Source organism: Choristoneura fumiferana, chromosome 21, assembly GCF_025370935.1.
Source record: "Choristoneura fumiferana chromosome 21, NRCan_CFum_1, whole genome shotgun sequence".
NCBI classification, from domain to species: domain Eukaryota; kingdom Metazoa; phylum Arthropoda; class Insecta; order Lepidoptera; family Tortricidae; genus Choristoneura; species Choristoneura fumiferana.
The window spans coordinates 9,696,775-9,715,243 of record NC_133492.1 but is presented as its reverse complement, the minus strand read 5'-3'; the positions used below and the strand labels follow the sequence as shown (position 1 = coordinate 9,715,243).

At 37.0% G+C, this 18,469-nt stretch overlaps 1 protein-coding gene and 1 pseudogene across 2 annotated transcripts in view; one reads left to right on the top strand and one right to left on the bottom strand.

Moving 5' to 3' along the window:
- Positions 1 to 18,469, top strand: part of LOC141439747 (zwei Ig domain protein zig-8-like) — a 68,034-nt gene that overhangs the window by 13,507 nt on the left and 36,058 nt on the right. For both annotated transcript variants that reach the window (XM_074104119.1, XM_074104118.1), the window contains exons 3-4: positions 5,955 to 6,091; positions 13,371 to 13,581. In XM_074104119.1, the coding sequence (XP_073960220.1) occupies positions 5,955 to 6,091; positions 13,371 to 13,581 (348 nt within the window). The remainder of the gene's footprint in view (positions 1 to 5,954; positions 6,092 to 13,370; positions 13,582 to 18,469) is intronic.
- On the bottom strand, positions 13,939 to 16,710 carry LOC141439941 (uncharacterized; annotated as a pseudogene).

Below are 18,469 nucleotides of genomic sequence, written 5' to 3'. Positions count from 1 at the left end.
GTTTTGTACAAGCTTATCGTTAAACAGTTTTAAGGTAAAACAGCTTTCGACCTAATTTATTTTACCTACATACATTTTATGTACCTATTCATAAATCACTGTATGTATTACTGTATACTGCTTCAAATATTATTTAAGAATCTTTTTCTCTAAATGTAAACTTTTCAAATCTTTAATACAGTATGTATCAGAACGAAAGGCAGAGAAAGAGACCCATTAATGTTTAGACCACAAATATGATTATGGTGCCTGGCTTATGGAAATTTTGCATCTTTTTGTGGTAGTGAAAAAATAAACCATTATTTTATACCCTCCTGTATTATTTATTTACAATCTTATCAATGACAACTAATAAAATGACATAAATATTAGCTGATAATGTTATGCCTAAAATGCGTCCTGCACATCTCTAGAACCCGGTTGGTTGTGAAAATGGTTCAAACCTGCTTTTCCTCTCTCTCGTGAAGTCGTCGAGGCCCTTCTCGGTTAATCGGCACCGGCGGGTTGTTTTTTTTAGATTGTCGCATTGACGATCACACGGGCGTTTTTGAGTTGCCTTCGTGCGGAAAACCTCTCCGCCGCCTACAGACGAAGAGCGGCATTCCCGTTACTCCTACAATCTCCGTAAACAAGGACTACATCCACAAGTTCCTCCGCAGAAAAGTTTAAAGGCATTATCAGTAATTTTAGATTAAATTTCTGTAGATTTTTATCTGACACACGAACTTCAAACCTCGACTTGAAGTTACAATTTCAAGTTTCCCTATGGTCCTAATACTCTTTCATTTAAAGAAAAAAGTCCAAATAAGTGATTTAACCTTACCTCTTTCAAAGTTACAATAACAAGGCTAACAAGGTGACAAATCTAAAATGTCAAAGTTTGGTCAAAGTCAAAGAGTATAAGTACCTATGTAGGAAGTGAAACTGAACCAACGCAGTGATTATATACTCTTTGACTGAACTGAAGGAAGGTCAAAGTGAACTACAATGTTATGCGAAATCCATGTACTTAATGAATAATAATGTAATAAACAGATAACGATTATTACAGAAAGTGGTTAGTGTTTATCGTACTGTAGGCAGTAGTGTGGTAGTGCGGTCATAGTTGAAATTGCAGTAATCTGATATGTGGATTGGTTTTGATTAGTTTGTTTACGTTAATAAACAGATTCATACTGTTTCTACAGGATGTTACAAGAATCTTGAACCGACTGCAAATAAGAGGACTTAAAGTCATGTTGAGATTGAGCAAATTAAAAAAGAAACTAAAAGTTAATAAAAAGTATGTTATAACACCATACTCCACTTAACCCTCAACCAGGTATCAGCTTTGCCTTTCTTTCTGTTACATACTGCATACATAAACCCTCGTTGATATTGGAAAACTTAAAAAAGTAATTATTGTTTTCAGTTATCGAATGGATTTATTTTTGTTTGGAAGTTGTTACTTTATAAAAAGTAATTCATTTTTGAGATAATTTTCTTCAATAATGGGTACTTAAACCATTTGAAAAATCGAATTATTTTTAAGTAAATAAATTTGGGCAAACATCACATTGTCGTATTTATGTCTGGGTAAAGTATAGGTATATAATGCATTAAGTAAAATATTTAATAATAGAACTATTTAAAATCATAATATCGACGGTTAAAAGTCTAATTGATTCAAGCGCCATTTTGGGTGATATTGAGTTATATACATCATTGGAATTGACTTTGACTTTGACTTTGAATTTTTCCGCGTCGTTTAACCTGGGTTTGAGATTATTCTGATCACTTTTTTGGCGCTTGGCTCCATCGAAATTTGGGTATCATTCCGGTTTACGGGAATTCAAGTGTAGCAAATTTAGTGGGTTTTTTTTTCTTAGCATGTATATAGATCCACAAAAAAAAAAACGTTTTTTTTTTTACTTTTTGTAACAAGTCATTTATCCTCCCTCGGATGGAAACAAGTGGCATCGACAGTTGAATTGTTTTTAGTTGATCATATAAAATTAAACACAGGATGTTAATTCATTTTGCTTTAATCAGAATTTTTAATGCATGTAACTTAAATCATTTTGCCTTGAACATTTCAACAGTATTTTTCTCACTTGAATCAATCTTACCTAAACTAGTATATATGAAACAATTTGACTTGTGCTAATTTTCCTTGACCACTTTTTAGTCTTTTTGTCGCTTGATTCCTTTATAGTAGTTTATTATTTATACTAAATATCGTACTTAAATCTTTTTATTCTTTCACCTAGCAATAAAAGATGGCGTTTAAATTACTTCAAATGAACACAAATCAAAACGGGTAGGTATTAGAAATAAAAACAATTTATTATTAATTATTTTTTAAATTGAGTATGTATTAATTGAACATTTTACAACTAGGTGTGCGGTCAACTTATTTCTCCATGAACAGTTTCTACTCAGTGAGCGATTTAAATCATTTATCCTTGATCATTCAAACCATTTTGCTTTGAACATATAAATCGTAATCGTGCACTTAGATCTTTCTGCTCTGATTAGAGAATTGTGCAAAATGGCTCAAGTTACATCTAACTTCGTAAAATAACAAATTTTATTTGTTTTGTATGTATCAAAAATTTGCAAAAAAATATGCCGCTTTATGAATGGGGTCACTCTTAAATTTTATTAATTATTTTGGGAGCAGTGATTTTTTTTTAATCTTCAAAACGCTTCCCTGTAAAGTTTTCAAAATGGCGCTTGAATCAAATAGCCTTTTAACCGTCGATATAACAATAAACCTTAAATTAATAAAATTATCCTAAACTTAAAATACTCACTTAAATTAAAAATAAATTGAGTTGGTTGTAACGATTTAATGTACCTACGCGCTGTTTCTATGATATACCCACAACTGGATATACCTGAACATTTCCATGTACGGCGGCGGCGTAAATTATTGTTGGGAACATAATATCTGGTCAATGTTATTGACAACGTTATAAAGTTTTTTTATATTAATTCAATGCGTAATTTAATTCCATAAATATATTAAGCTCTGTCGCAAAAGGTCATACTCTTTCAGTATATATAATAATGTATATGCATGTACTGTGTATGTTTACTTTGTGTTCTAGGCTTAAGTTGTTTTTTTATTCTTTATTTTGACTTGTGTTTTGAGTACTGTACAGTTTTATTTCGTTTGATTTTGTATTGTTTTTGTTTTTTTTATTTTTTATTGGAATTTGGCATGTAATGTAATTTCTTATATGAAATAGATTAATCTTGTGCTGGATTTTTGTACGAATGATTTGATGTAAACGACCGACCGAATGACTGAAGACTACTGCGGAGTGAATGAAACAAGCGAGTGAGTGAAAGAGATTAACTTAGAGTTACGATCGGGTGAGCCTATGCGCTAGTTGTGTTTTCTGTTTTTCTCTTGCTTTTTTAACGTATTTGATAGTTTAATTTTTAATTAACTTTTTCTAATTTTTATTTCAAAAAAATTGTTATTTCCTTCACACGATCCCACATATGTATATAGCACAACCTAGACCTGCATTATAGCACAAGATTAATTTATTTCATTAAAAAAATTAAGAAATTACATTACATGCCGATTAAGAAAGTATTCTATTACTTATAGAATAGAATACTTTCTTAGAATTTGTACCTATTCATTTTCAAAAATATCATGGACTCATGGCTACCGTTTACGTACATCTTATGAATCTATTGTCAGTGCGCAATAAATCAAATTCAAATGCTAATGTGAAATAAAGTAAAATTCTACCGCGTGAATGCTTCAATTCTTTGAATTCAATTACGACCGTTATAAAATAATTCCTAATTTTCTCCATCTCTTAACAATTTCCTTAACTTTATTGTGTAATACGTTTGTCAAGCGATTAACTTTCCATGACAATGATGAATACACTACGCTACAAAAACGCTAAAATTAACTCTCGCAAGCGAAACTTTATTCAGTTAATACTGATCAGCGGTTAAAAAGCGATGAATCGAGTCACCGCCGCCCCACAATGCCGCATGATTATCACGCCAATAGCGCATTGTTTTTGTTACAAAGCCTAACCAACAGTCATGCCGTTAACGCAATTTTATTTCAAATCCAGACAAATGAAACTCTTTTATCTCCCGAACAACAAAAATTTCTTTTTCAATAAGCTGAATGCAAAATGAAATATTTACAAAACGGCCCGGTTAATGTCCAAAAAGTGGGGGTGTAAAAAATAACGCGACGTGACGGGAAACAAAGTACATTTTTATCGTTGAAAGGGATCGCTCTAATGGAAGCTGTGTTTGGACGTAATCGGCCAAAATCGGAACGCTTCGGAAACACTAGGGATAATTCCAAAATGGAACAAAGTTTGATTAGTCGTGGCAAATCTTTGGGTTGTACAGTAAAGTGCAAAGATATCGACACGGCCAAAGTTACAAAAATATGTATAAGTCGGCGGCCGATCGTAAAATCCGCCAGATCACGAAATTTCTAGGCATATCATGAAATGGCGCCATTTCATGAAATGTCTAAAAGTTGGCCAGGCATATCACGATATGCCTGAGAAACAATACGGCAGATCGAGTAGAGCAACGCATTCGTCGATATTCCTAGCTCTACACGGGGCAAAAAGAAAAACTTAGGTACGTTGAGCGAAGCGAGGAGTGGTTAGTATTAATTATGACCACAATGCATGAGCCGAGCGAGCGAAGCGAGCGTGCCGTGCCGTGGCAGCGGCCGGCGAAGTGCCAGAACCGCCAAACCACCGAAGTGCCGATATGGCGGCGTTTCATCATGATACGCCTAGGAATTGACTGTATGATCTGCCTAAATTGGCCAAATCATGAAATGGCGGCGTTTCGTTACGTTAAACGTCACTAGGCAAATCGTGAAACGTTGAGTTTTGAACGATATGGCGGATATCCCTTAGCCAATTCATGAAATGGCGCCATTTCACGATACGCCTAGGAATTTCGTGATTTGGCGGATTTTACGATCGGCCACTGACATTATACGCGACTTGATGCACTTTACATTAAGATCGTGTAAGTATACATATTTTTGTATTTTGGTTAAGATCACGGGATCGGGGTGGATGCGGCAAGCACAAGACCGGTCTGAGTAGAGAGCCTTGGTGGAGGCCTATGCCCAGCAGTGGACGTCTTTCTGTTGGCATGATGATGATGATACATATTTTTGTAACTTTGGCCGTGTCGATATCTTTGCACTTGACTGTAGGTATAACCCGAATTTCATAAAAATATTCCATTTTATTATAACCAATTTAATTATAAAGAGTCTAACAGGCTAAGCTAACGAGAGTGGCCCCTTACAGGGATGTAGTCATTCTTTCAGGTGGGTTACTGGCATGGTTTGCTTTCTGTTCGGTTCGGTTTAGCTGGTTTTGTTCATGTCTTTCTCTTGAAATTAAATGGAATGTTCATTTGTCATCATGGGTGTCAAATGGTTTTAAAATAAAATTAAAATAGCCTCGCACAATCTCGTATTAATTAAATTACAATAAATTAAAGACAAAATATTTTTTAACATTATTTCAATTAAATTAAATAGGTAATTAAAACTTTATAAAAACCGCCAATTTAGGAACTCTCGGGTGGTATAGAAACATTTCCCGTTTAACCATGTCATCATGATTTTTTTAAATATCTGCCAACACTTGCTTTTGAATTAATTTGGTAACGCATTATACACATTTTGTTATGTCAGTGCTAATTTTGCTGCTGGTTTGTAGAGTTCATACTATTGAAATTGTTTCCAAAGTTTGCGATGACACATCTCTTTCAAGTCTATTAACTGACTTTGTATTTATATACAAACAAATAAACCTTCTTTACAATTTTATAGGCTGGGTAATGTGAGAATTGTACACTGTTCATAATGAGGTCGGCAAGAGTCTGTTCGTCGATTACCAAAAATTGCTCTTATGCGTCATCTTACGCTACTTTGTTTTTGACAGGAGTATCAGCGGACGGCGGGGGCTGGGAGCCGCTGGGGCAGCCGTACTTCGACAACAGCACGAAGCGGGAAGCCACCGCGGCCGTCGGACAACCAGCGTACCTGCATTGCCGCGTGAGGAACCTAGCCGACAGAGCGGTGAGTCCGAGTATTTTTATATCATCATCATATCAGCCGTGGAACGTCCACTGCGGCATAGCCTTCCCACTCGCTCGCTCGCTACACACACGCTTCGCTGTTGCACAAAGACTCACTCGAGTGGTGGCCGTCACACATATTATGTGGACATTTAAATGTGTCTTTTTATTCTTAGAAGTACCAGAAATGTCACGATGAGGTAAAATTAAATTAAGTGGGCCAGGACATAATAACGGAAAACGCTGTTGCAATACATACATGGAGCATGCATGTTAAACATATGGAGATCCGTTTGCATAGGTACGTACTATCCGATTTTTTGTTAACGCCCCAATCAAATTTAGTACAACCATTTCAAAATGGCCATGTGTGAGTTAAACTCACACACTGCCGAAGTTTAAAGGAATCCCTTTAATTTTTATTTGTTGTTATGGCGGCCGTAGTAATAATCGTAAAAAAATGTGATATTTCAAGTTTCCACCCATTCATTCAAGACATTTGACAGCCCTGTGACAGACGAAGAGATAGAAGGGCGGATGGATAGCGTTAATAATAGGGTATTGATGGCAATATTAAGATAAGATTAAATTTACTCGAACTAACTAACCAACTAGTCGCACAAATAAAACCGGTTTTAATTCAGAAATCGATTGCCTTATCAGTTTTACTACATCTGAAATTCTATTATAATCGCTATTCTAGGAAAAATTATGAGAGTTTTGTCTGCTAGCATACCTTTAAGCTTGTTAAAGATTCTGTAGAAAATAAGACTCAAGTAATGACTCTTGATTTAGGCTTTACAGAAAAAGTTCAGGAATTTATGTAATTTACGGAAAACGTAGAATGTATTATCTACCCACGTTCATCCACCTTTGACACCGTTTCGTTTGTCTACTACAGTCCGATTCTACATCGGTCACAGCCGCGTCTTAAAAACCTGTTCAAATATTCTAAAAGTATCTGTATTTTTTAACCGTTAAGGTAAACTATTAAGTCACAATGAAATGACGGACGAGCCAAAAGTTAAAGTTTTCGGTAATTGTCTAGATATTAAAAGTAATTATAAAACTTTATAGAATCAGAATACAAACACTGAACGCGGTCTCATGATTTGTGCTATTATTAAACGCCTTGTGCTGGGCTGTATTCGGATAACTATCGGATTTTAAGAGAGATATGGTGGAGTCGTTGATAAATGAAGAGGAAATAGAAATCATATAGAAATCTACAAAACCTTATGATGTAAGACACATTTCTTACACATGTGATGGTAAGCCATTTCCTTTCATCCCTGTGCAATTTACATCGATGACTTGGTAATCATAATAATTTACTTCTATCGCGAAAACGTAGATCAAACAGAAGTCGCGATCAATCATTTGGTATTCAGTCAGAATTTATGTGACATTCTTCTTTCTAATACGAGTATGACAGGTACCTATGTAAGTCGTGGAAATGAAATTGGGTTGATGATTATGTAACTTCGTGTTTCGTCATTACATGTCTGGCCTTAAAGCCAGGTTTTAACACTGCGATTAAACATCAGAGTAGCTTTAGGTCAGGAATGTTACGGAGCTCCGATTCCGTTTCCGTTAAGTCAGAACTTCCGTTTGATATTAAACATCCGTTTGGGTTTTGGTTCCGTAACTTTTGAAAAAACGGCTTTTGTGGAAAAAAGCCGTGGTGGCCTAGTGGTTCGACCTATCGCCTCTCAAGCAGAGGGTCGTGGGTTCAAACCCCGGCTCGCACCTCTGAGTTTTTCGAAATTCATGTGCGGAATTACATTTGAAATTTACTACGAGCTTTGCGGTGAAGGAAAACATCGTGAGGAAACCTGCACAAATCTGCGAAGCAATTCAATGGTGTGTGTGAAGTTCCCAATCCGCACTGGGCCCGCGTGGGAACTATAGCCCAAGCCCTCTTGTTCTGAGAGGAGGCCTGTGCCCAGCAGTGGGACGTATATAGGCTGGGATGATGATGATGATGATGATGAACTTTTGAAACGGAAGTTATATTGGATGTCAATGCTTAGCGCGGCGACTAGACATGAGCGGCGTACATTAAAAACAAACCGAGGGCTAATAAGTTTTTGGATGCGGAAACTATCATTTGATTGTGATCGCGACTATCGCGAGTGTCAAAAACATACGATACATACGCACGCATAGACGCATATATGCGTATCGTATAGACCCTAAGGTTTAGTAGACCTACCCTTAACATCTCGTCCACCTGTCTGTCTGTCACTCAGGCTCCGATTCTGGCCCCGGTTCCGTTTTCGGTTTCGATTCCGTTTCTGGTTCCGATAAACTAAATTGAAAAATATCTGGTTTCGGTTTCGGTTCAGATAAAACCACATCCGTTAAATCCCTGCTTTAGACTGCAGAGCTACCAACGTAGATTATAATAATGCGTCGGCTCGTTCAAGCCTGGTATGTATTGCAACTAGGGTTATTAAAGTCGTGGTGTGAAACATTAAGACATTTATATGTACAAGCTTTTCAATTACTTGTAATTTATTTCTTGTTCGACGATAATCTTGCAAGATCAATCGATTACCTGTTATGAGATTTAGATATTTCGTTCGACGTATTTACTAACATCGTCATGAATATGCGGCCCAAGACCTATCTCCTTTCGGCCCGCGACTGTTTTGTTATATCAATTATAGTACCTACCTACAATAGGTAGGTAACTAGGTAGATATCTATTAGGTACAAAATTATCTTACAAGTGCGGCCCGCCTTTATCTATTTTTTTACTCTATGTGGCCCATGTCTGCCAAAAGGTTGCCAACCCCTGCCGTAGAATAATAAAACAAAACAATCACAATAATTGTGTCATTATTTAAATTATTTTCTTTATTTTCCTTACTACGTGACAGAAAAAATATGGTAAAAACTATCTTAGATCGCGTAACAGTGTCAAAGACTAAAAGCTATTTTTATTTCTTCAGACTTCAGAGTAGGTACATTCCATCTGACATTACTGAACCTAAGTTTCACAAGATCAAAGGTAGAGTACCTACAATGTAAACAAAAGGTCCCTTTTCAATACAGTAGCACTTTTATTAAATAATGGCGAAGTAAAAAGATTGGCTTTTTAGCAGTAAGGCACTAGGAGTATTCACAAGAGTGGGTAACCTTTTATGTGGTTTCCGATGCGAGCGACGACTGAATAGTGGCCAAATTGCTAGTGAAGGGGCTGACTCATTCGCTCCGTAGATTGCGCCGATTCACCTTTGACCTGCCGATTTCATTTTGTCGCGACAAAAAAACATTAAAAGCATTTTTATCTCTAATACTCGCAGCGTATTTTTTGATACTGAATTAAGCAGCATTTTTGTTTCATTTGACCGCATCGATCGAACGAAACCAATATACAAAATAGTGATGAGTTCATTCCGTTTTATATCACAATGAATCCAATCCTGCCTGATCTGGGCTTGACCCATAAAAACTTGAGCGTCGAGAAAGAATGGTGGGGATATCCAGTTATATCCAGTTAGTTCCGTCTCTCGCGCTTTAAACCGTGACCGAAGAAAGTTTTTAAAACCCCGAGCGAAACGCCCTGAATACAAATTAAATAGAACTCGTGATCCCGCCACATTAAATGGAAGTGTCATAAGTACAGACCCCCACTCACTTTGTAATGCAACTCGATCGTAAATTAAGAATGCTGTTATTTTTTATGGGACCTTTCACAGTTGTTACAAAATGAAGTATCACCGCTAAAATTTTATGGTGTCTGTAATCTTTTCAGTTTTCAGAATTGGTTTTTACTTCCGTTTTAAGTTACTTTTGCTGATTTAATTATTTGAAGGCTGTCCATTTTCGATAGGTACCTTTTATAATGTTATTTTTCTGTCCGATGCCGACATGACGAGCATGCCGTCAATTTATAAGTTAGGCATGACTGATTTCTTCGCATCGTCTTATGAATAAGCCTAAATTAATCCATTACAGGTCAATACTTAATAGAAACATGAATAAAATCATTTTACTATATGAGTGCCATTCAATCGGCATGGAAACTTTTTGCATAACAATGTTTAGGCTACAAACATAAACCATTATAAACGTTTAGCCAACAACGATGTACGTTTATATTATTACGACGCGGCTCGACCGATATACATTTTATATTATTCTACGTTGGATATAATGCTATTATGCTATATTTGATATACTCAGCGGTACATTGGCTCACACTTCATACAATGAGGGCTAGATTTTTTGCCGCTCAGTATATAATGCGATTGACTTCAACTTTAGACTTTAAATTTTTAAACATAAGTGATCTGGCTTCTTAAGCAAACGAAAGAAACGCACGCATGTGTTCCGTTTATTTCCTGACACATTGTCTAACATAATTCTATCATGTTTGCCAATTCGAACGCAATGTAAGCTTGATTTGGATACCAGTTTACTGAACGTACTACAAACAAGCATTTTGTGCAATCAGGCGCCAAAATTGCAATGGTTCAACATAGTACGTTTACTTTAAACTAAACATAGTTTGAAGTTGCCGAAGCAAAAGTAAACTATGATAACTACCTGAAATATGAGGAAAGTACTTTTTGAGGCTGCAACCGCACTTATTACTCACAAAATTTTACTAGGGAGGAATTTTTGAGTTTGGAACGCTTGAAAGTTCCACTTGAAACTATACTAGCGGTGGTTTTTCAGGGTTCTGGACCTCAGTTGGCAAAAACGGAAGGCTCGTGGGATTATTTTCTTGTCAGTCCGTTCGTCCTTCCATCGGCCCGTCAAGACCTTTTTTTACTCAGGAACGCGTGCATGCTGAGATTAATATCAAATACCTACCAGATCTGCTACCCCTTCGAGCCGTGAGCGGTTGTTTTCCATTGGGCGTACTTGGGACCACTATATAAGTTTTGAGAATGAAAGGGCTTGCCCGCAATTCCCACACTGGCCCAGTGCGCATTGGGAACTTTTATACACACAATTGAATTTCTAGACAGGTGAGCCGCCTCACTCTTTTCCTTCACCTTTTTTGAATTGCGAATGTAATTTCGCTCATTAATTTCGAAAAACTCAGAATTACGAGCCCTGTGTGGCTACTACGAAATTCGGAAACCGAAGTTCGTATCGTACCGTCCCTCACACTCGTATTAAATAATATACCTAAGCGTCAACGGGACGGCAAGAAACGAAGTTCGAATTTTGCTCTTCGTGGTAGGTATAGGGCCAGGCTCGAAACCATGACCCTCTGCTTGAGAGGCCATAGGTCAAACCGCTAGGCTAACACGGCTTATTTCTAGGTGCGGCGCTCGGCGCGGGCACTCGACTTTAAGAAGCCCTATTATGCAACTATGGTATAAAATAGTAGATTGTTCAACGAGGGACTAAAACAAACCATAATGACACAAGATGTTTGGCTATAGTTCGAGTGTCATTATGGTTGTCTCGCGTTAAACACTACTTTTCACTTTGAATGCGAGGAAAAAAACGATGATTACTGGACCAAGTGACATTATAAAAAAATAGGGATCCGTACTAAAACTGCAATAATGTAGCCCAAGGTGTAAAAAAATAGTCATAAAATGTCTTTCATCGCATGCGCTGCAGAAAATATTAAAGATAGAACAAAATTATAGAATATATCAATATGTACAAAAAATAATATGTGCAACTATTGAAGTTTTTTTTTTATTCGCCTGGATGGCAAACAAGCAAGTGGGACTCCTGATAGTAAGAGATAACCACCGCTCATAAACATCTGCAACACCAGAGGTATTGCAGATGCGTTGCCAACCTAGAGGCCTAAGGTGGGATACCTCAAGTGCTAGTAATTTCACCGGCTGTCTTACTCTCCACGCGGAAACACAACAGTGCAAGCACCGCTGCTTCACGGCAAGATTAGCGAGCAAGATGGTGGTAGCAATCCGTGCGGACCTTGCACAAGGTCCTACCACCTGCTAGTTACGTTACTCATATACTTAACTATTTTTTAAAATTTTAACCAGACAGACCATTTTATTCATACCTTTGTATTAATCCTTATCAAAATAAATCATGTCATATTCATGACTGTTTCAATACCTGTAGATTATTTTTTGAATTATTCAAATTGGACGATCCATTCAAAAGATATTACGAATCTAAAAATATCAATCTAACCAAATAATGCATTTACATCGTCGCGCCCCGGCTTCGCGCGGGTCGGGTGTAGTGTTTGAAAAATGGAGCTCAAAAATGTGTGTGAAGTGCCCTTGATTAGAGACCTTTTTAGGGTTCCGTACCCAAAGGAAAAACGGGACCCTAATACTAAACCTCCACTGTCCGTTTGTCTGTCACTAGGCTGGATCTCAAGAACCGTGATTATTATCGCTATAACAATATATTAAAAACAGAATAAAATATCTATTTAAGTAGGGCTCCCTACAACAAACGTGATTTTTTGCCCATTTTTCTCGATATTAATAACCGCAACAGGTAGACGCTTGAAATATTCACGGGATATTTAGTCGTATTTTCACGATAAGAATAAATGATTAAATTAAAATTAAAATAAATATTTAAGGAGACTTCCCATGTAACAAACGTGTTTTTTTTTTTGCCGTTTTTTGCTAATGTCTAATGTAGTATAGATAACGTTACGGAACCCTTCGTGCTCGAGTCCGACTCGCAATTAGCCAGTTTTTTGGAAATTTTGCCCGTGCAAAGTACGGGCTGCCGGCACGGAGACCTTTTTACCTGACCGTCCAAAGGAGGGTTGTTTTGAATATTGTACCCGTGCGGAGCCGGGGCGGGACGCTAGTTCCTTTATATAAAAAAAAACAATGGGAACTTTTAAGGAAACGCGAGTCTACCCGTGATTATGATGCATGCAAGTGCAATAAAGCGAGCTCAATAAAGGTGATCACCGTCCACATCCCGTAACAAATATATATTAAAACTTATATGCATAAGTATATTTTATTGAAAGAAAACCTGAATTATAGGAATACGTAGTTCAAATGTATTTTTTAGAATAAACTGACGACCCACTTGGTCAGCCATACGAGTACCTAAATAGCCCAACATTAACTATATCTATCCAGAAATTTGTACAATCAGCTGCAGCGAAAGGATACCCCTCTGTAACGGCGGTAAGTATAGATACTGCCGTTACAGGGGGGTACCTTTTCTCTGCAGCTGACTGTACAAACGATGAAAGCGAATTCCATTTCCTAACTGTCGCATCGCGGCGTTTGCTCTATGCTTCCATTACATTCCTGTTAATTAAAACTCATATTACTGTCTCTTGTCGCCAGGTATCCTGGATACGCAAGCGCGACCTCCACATCTTGACAGTGGGGGTGCACACATACAGCAGCGACGCGCGGTTCGCGGCGCTCCACGCCGACGGCTCCGATGAGTGGACGCTGCGGGTAGCGCCGGCGCAGCCGCGCGACTCCGGCGCCTACGAGTGCCAAGTGTCCACGGAACCGAAGATCAGCTTGTCGTTTCGACTAACTGTTGTCGGTACGTTGTTTGAAAGAACTGGATCCTTATGAGGGTAGTACTATGAGCGTTTCAAACGCTACCAGTTTCCTGTTGCATATATTCAGAAATGAGAGACCGTAAGCAAGAAATCTTAATGAATTTTAATTGTACCGCATGTAGGTACACCATATCGTTTTATAAAATCGTTCCATTCTACCTAACTCATTTATTCAGTATAAGCAACAGGAAACTGATAGCGGTTGTAACGCTCGTAGACCAAACTTTCTACTGCAAGCGGAGAAGACGAACAGACTCTATCTAATTCGCTACGGCGAATTGCATAGTTAGATGCGCTTCTACTGACTAAGTGGTCATATTCTTGTTACTCCGGTCCGCTCAGTCTGTTAGGTCTAGCGTATAAGGGAAAACATATTTTCTGGCTATCTGGCAAATAGTAAGCCATTGGGATGGGGCCCATACAGTCGTGTTTCGGACTGAATTTTCTTTTACAGAATGCTTGCTATCAACGCTCATTTCAGTATGACCCGGGAACAAATAACTTAACTGAATAGACTCAAAGGTTTTGTGCTTTTGATAGTGCGATATGGACTGCAGTCAATACGGTTTTATTTTTATTCTGCCCCGGACATGAATCTGAGTAGAGAATCAAATGCTTGATTGTGCCACGTGAATCCACATTTTCTATGTATTTCACTAAAACAGTAAAAACTTCATTACCACCACGTTTTGCATCTGCTTCTCCCCAGAGAAAACATAGCATAGATTATATACAGTATATTTTTTATTTATATAGAAAAGAAGAATACTATTTTCATAAGGAGTATTCAAAACTTCTGCAAATCGAAGGAGTACAAAAAATAGACGGTTTCTCTTTTGCTAGCTCTCTGTGAAAGGCATATCTATTTATTGCAGCGTCTTTTTCAGTTAACTGTTCCTTTTTTTCTTCTTTATATTTAAGTAAATCATAAATATTTAGGTACTCCAAATATAGACTTCAAATTTGTTACTTTTACGGTATCCCGCGTGACACCATAATTATCGAAAATACAAACTACGACATGGATGCACAGAAAAACCAGAAAAAGAGACCACGTAACGGATGCATTTCAGACACTTGTCTTTCTTAGGCACGTGGAATCCTAAATTGAATTATTTTTTTAATATATCTCGAAAAACATTTTTACTGACGACTGTTTAATCTTCCTTATAAATCCTGTACAAGTTTTTAATACTTTTAAATTCCACTGGAAGGTAAAGTCTGGTGGTGTCTTTTCTGCAGTAATGTGACGGGAGAGCTGGAAGACATTTAATTAATTTTATAACACACTCGAGTTGTTTCAGTCGTCTTATTACCTGGGATAGTTTTTCCTCTTTGATCACTTTTTGATAATCCTTAAAACGCTTGCGACACAGTATAAGTAGTAGACATATTTATCACTGAGGCCAAGAGTCTTCAAAATAAATTTAAGGCAAACTTGTCGCCGCCCTTCTTCATCATTAATGAAGTACTCGAAAGTATTTGCTCGATATCCCGAATCTTTAACGCGTTTTCTTTTTTCCTCTTTTTTTTGCTACTCCACCACCAATCCTTACATTTTGAAGGTTCTTTCTTTTGTCTTCAGTTACCTCTTGGCAATTATTGCCGCATTTTTTTCCTACGCAGGGATTTGGATGAAAAATCCTTTCGTTGACTATAATTCCGTCTTTTTTAATATATTTTTTTGAATTTTTGTTGAGCCTCTCTTTCTTTTAACCTTCTATTTATCTTCTTTTTTTTCAGGCCTTCTTCGCCAACTTTTCCGTCTTTCGTATTAATATTGAACTAATATAAAGGGATCAAGCGTGCAGATATTTATTTTTTGCATAACTAAAATAGTTTGAAGTGACGAAAAGACTAAAAACTAGTCAAGGTAAATTAGCACAAATCATAATGGTTCCATACCAGTATATTGTTCAGGTAAGATTGATTCAAGCGACAGAGACAATGTTCGAATGTTCAAGGCAAAATGATTTAAGTTACATTCAATTATAAATCTGGTTAAAGCAAAACGAATTAGGATTCTATGTTAATTTATTTGACATCAAGTAAAAGTAATTCAAATGCCGAAAGTTCATTCCGTCGAAGGAGAAATGGAAAAGTTATGCACATGCCTCGTCTCAGAATGAACTATCATTAGTTATTATTTTTGACTTTGAAACAACTTGAATGAAAGAGCGAATTCCTTTTAATATAAGTGCTTTACTTCAAAGGAGGATTCAACAGTAGTTTTAAAACAAAAGTTGAAAATAAATAATTTTGAATTTTTGATTTTTTTGAAGTTACAAATAGTCAGACAAAACATTTATTTCTGTGGGTCTACATGCTTTGAAAAAACAACCAAATTTGCTACACTTTAATTCCCGTAAACCGGAATGATACCCAAGTTTTCGATGGAGTCAAGCGCCAAAAAAGTGCTCAGATTTACCTCAAACCCACGGAACAAACGACGCGGAAAAATTCGCTGATTCCAATGATGTATATAACTCAATATCGCCCAAAATGGCGCTTGCATCAAATAGCCTTTTAACCGTCGAAAGATACAAAACCTCGAGACGTTATTTGGGAACTGTTACAAACCGTCAATAAAATATGACGTTTTATGACTATGACTTCGACAATGTCTTTTCCCGCGGCTTTTATTTTTTATAGTTGGACTAGCTTTTGCCCGCGGCTTCGCCCGCGTAGAATTCGGTTATCGCGCGCTGTTCCCTCGGGAACTGTGCATTTTTTTCGGGATAAAAAGTAGCCTATGTCACTTTCTGGCCCATAAACTATCGCTATGCCAAAAATCACGTCGATCCGTAGCTCCGTTTCGACGTGAAAGACCGACAAACATACATACTAACACACACACTTTCGCATTTATAATATTAGTATGGATGGATTGAAATTATGGAATGTTTCTAAATTCCAATGAAAATTTACGAAGATTACAATGTGGCCTTCATCTACTCCGTACCTAATAAAACCGGAGCCAAATCTCTTCACTTAGTGATTGAGATTTCATTATTTTTCATGGTAGGCTACATCTCCATTGGAATATTGGTATAAAAAGTGCCCTATATGATTGATCTTCCAAAGATTTTAATTTAAATCTAACCAGACATTTTAGGGTAAACACACATAAACTTCACATTTACAAAATCCGGGTTACGGAGAAACTGCGAGTAGGTAGAGATATTCCTGCTAGCTTATAAAACCAGGGTTCCCTTTTCGGGCTGCAGTTGGTACAACTAAGAAATGTTGGTTCGAATTGCTTCTTACGCATCCGAATAACTTTATCGCTTAAAAATCTTAGATTTTGTTGAATAAACTTGCTGTTGACAAAAACAGATAAAATATTACTTCCTCTTTTTTCGCGACGGTGCTCATAGCTATAAACTGCAGCTACGAAAGCTATATAGTGAGGCCAGCGTGTTGATTATTTAATTCTTTGTGAATGAAATGTCAAATGTTTAATTCCCGGAGTCAATCATTTTAAATAGTTTGTAAATGACATTTATTGATAAATTGTTGATGAGTAGCTGACAAAAGGGATTGGTAAAATAGTTACACGTGATATATGTATATTGTTGCCTGTAAAGTGTAGGAATATATCAATAGTTTAAACTGTGGGGCGACTATCGATTCAATAGTTCTTAGATGTGAGCGTGAGCTATATTTTTCTTCAACCTATTTCCAGTAAGCCAATACCACAAAATACAGATAGTTCAGAAGTCAATCTCCTGTATGTACTTCACTTTTCATACCTACGCTCGGCGGTCGCTCTAAGGATGCCTGGCTTATGCACCAAAAAACTATGGTGGCACTCTTATCAAGTTGTTTGATTTATTGTTGAGAATGAAACGGGAAGTAAAATATTTTAAGTTTAATGGCATTGTTATATTATAAATTTGTCACAGAAATTATCTTGCGATGATTTCGTTTTTGGCGAAATTCACGGTTATTTAATTTAAACAACCGTCCACTGAACAGTTATAATAACTTTTTTTTTTGTTGCGCCATTATTGCACAAAAAAGTTAACAGACGCGTGTCTCAAGCGCATGGCACTCCCGCTCGCGCTGGTCCCAACCGTGCCGAGATATCGTGTCCGTGAGCAGTGTTTATTGTGTGCGTTGCTCGAGCGCACTTGTATGGACTTCTGAACTATCTGTGTTTTGTGCCAATACTCACTAAATATTACAAATAAATCTTACATTTTTACTACTGTGATGAGATTTTTAAGGCTTCTTCTATCCAATTAGACCTTTTCTTTGTTACCCTCAGCCTCAAGCGCGTTCTGAGTCGGCCAAAATTAAAAAAAAACAAGGCATAATAGAAATTCCTGACCTAAGTAAAATGTTTGTTTTAAATTATTCCGTTGGACCAAATGGTACAAAGAATTTGATTAGTTACAGTGTCAGATTCAACAACTTGAAATAATCTGCAAATATTTTGTTTGCATTGTTCGCTTCAGAATGCTAGTTACCTACATAAGTGGTATTACAGTAGTAGTTTTGAATGGTATATGATGGTAACATCATTTCATGTATTTGAAAAAAGCACAAAGCACTGCAGCGATCGCTGCACCCTAAAGCAGCGTTTTCATTTCCACCAATAATGTGCGAGGATGTGTTGCGAGAAATGTGTTTTCATTAACCAATAGAAACGCTTCATTTACGTCGCCTCGCACAGGTCATCTCTGGTGGAAACAGCTGAGCGGAGCGAAGAGAGGTACCTGAATGAAGCGTTTCTATTGGTTACTGAAAAATAAATTCGACTCAACACATTCTCGCACTTTATTGGTGAAAACGCTGCTTAATGGCCGGACCATTGTCAAAATTACACTAAAGTTGGGCAAGCAAATACGAGTATATTAGTATTGA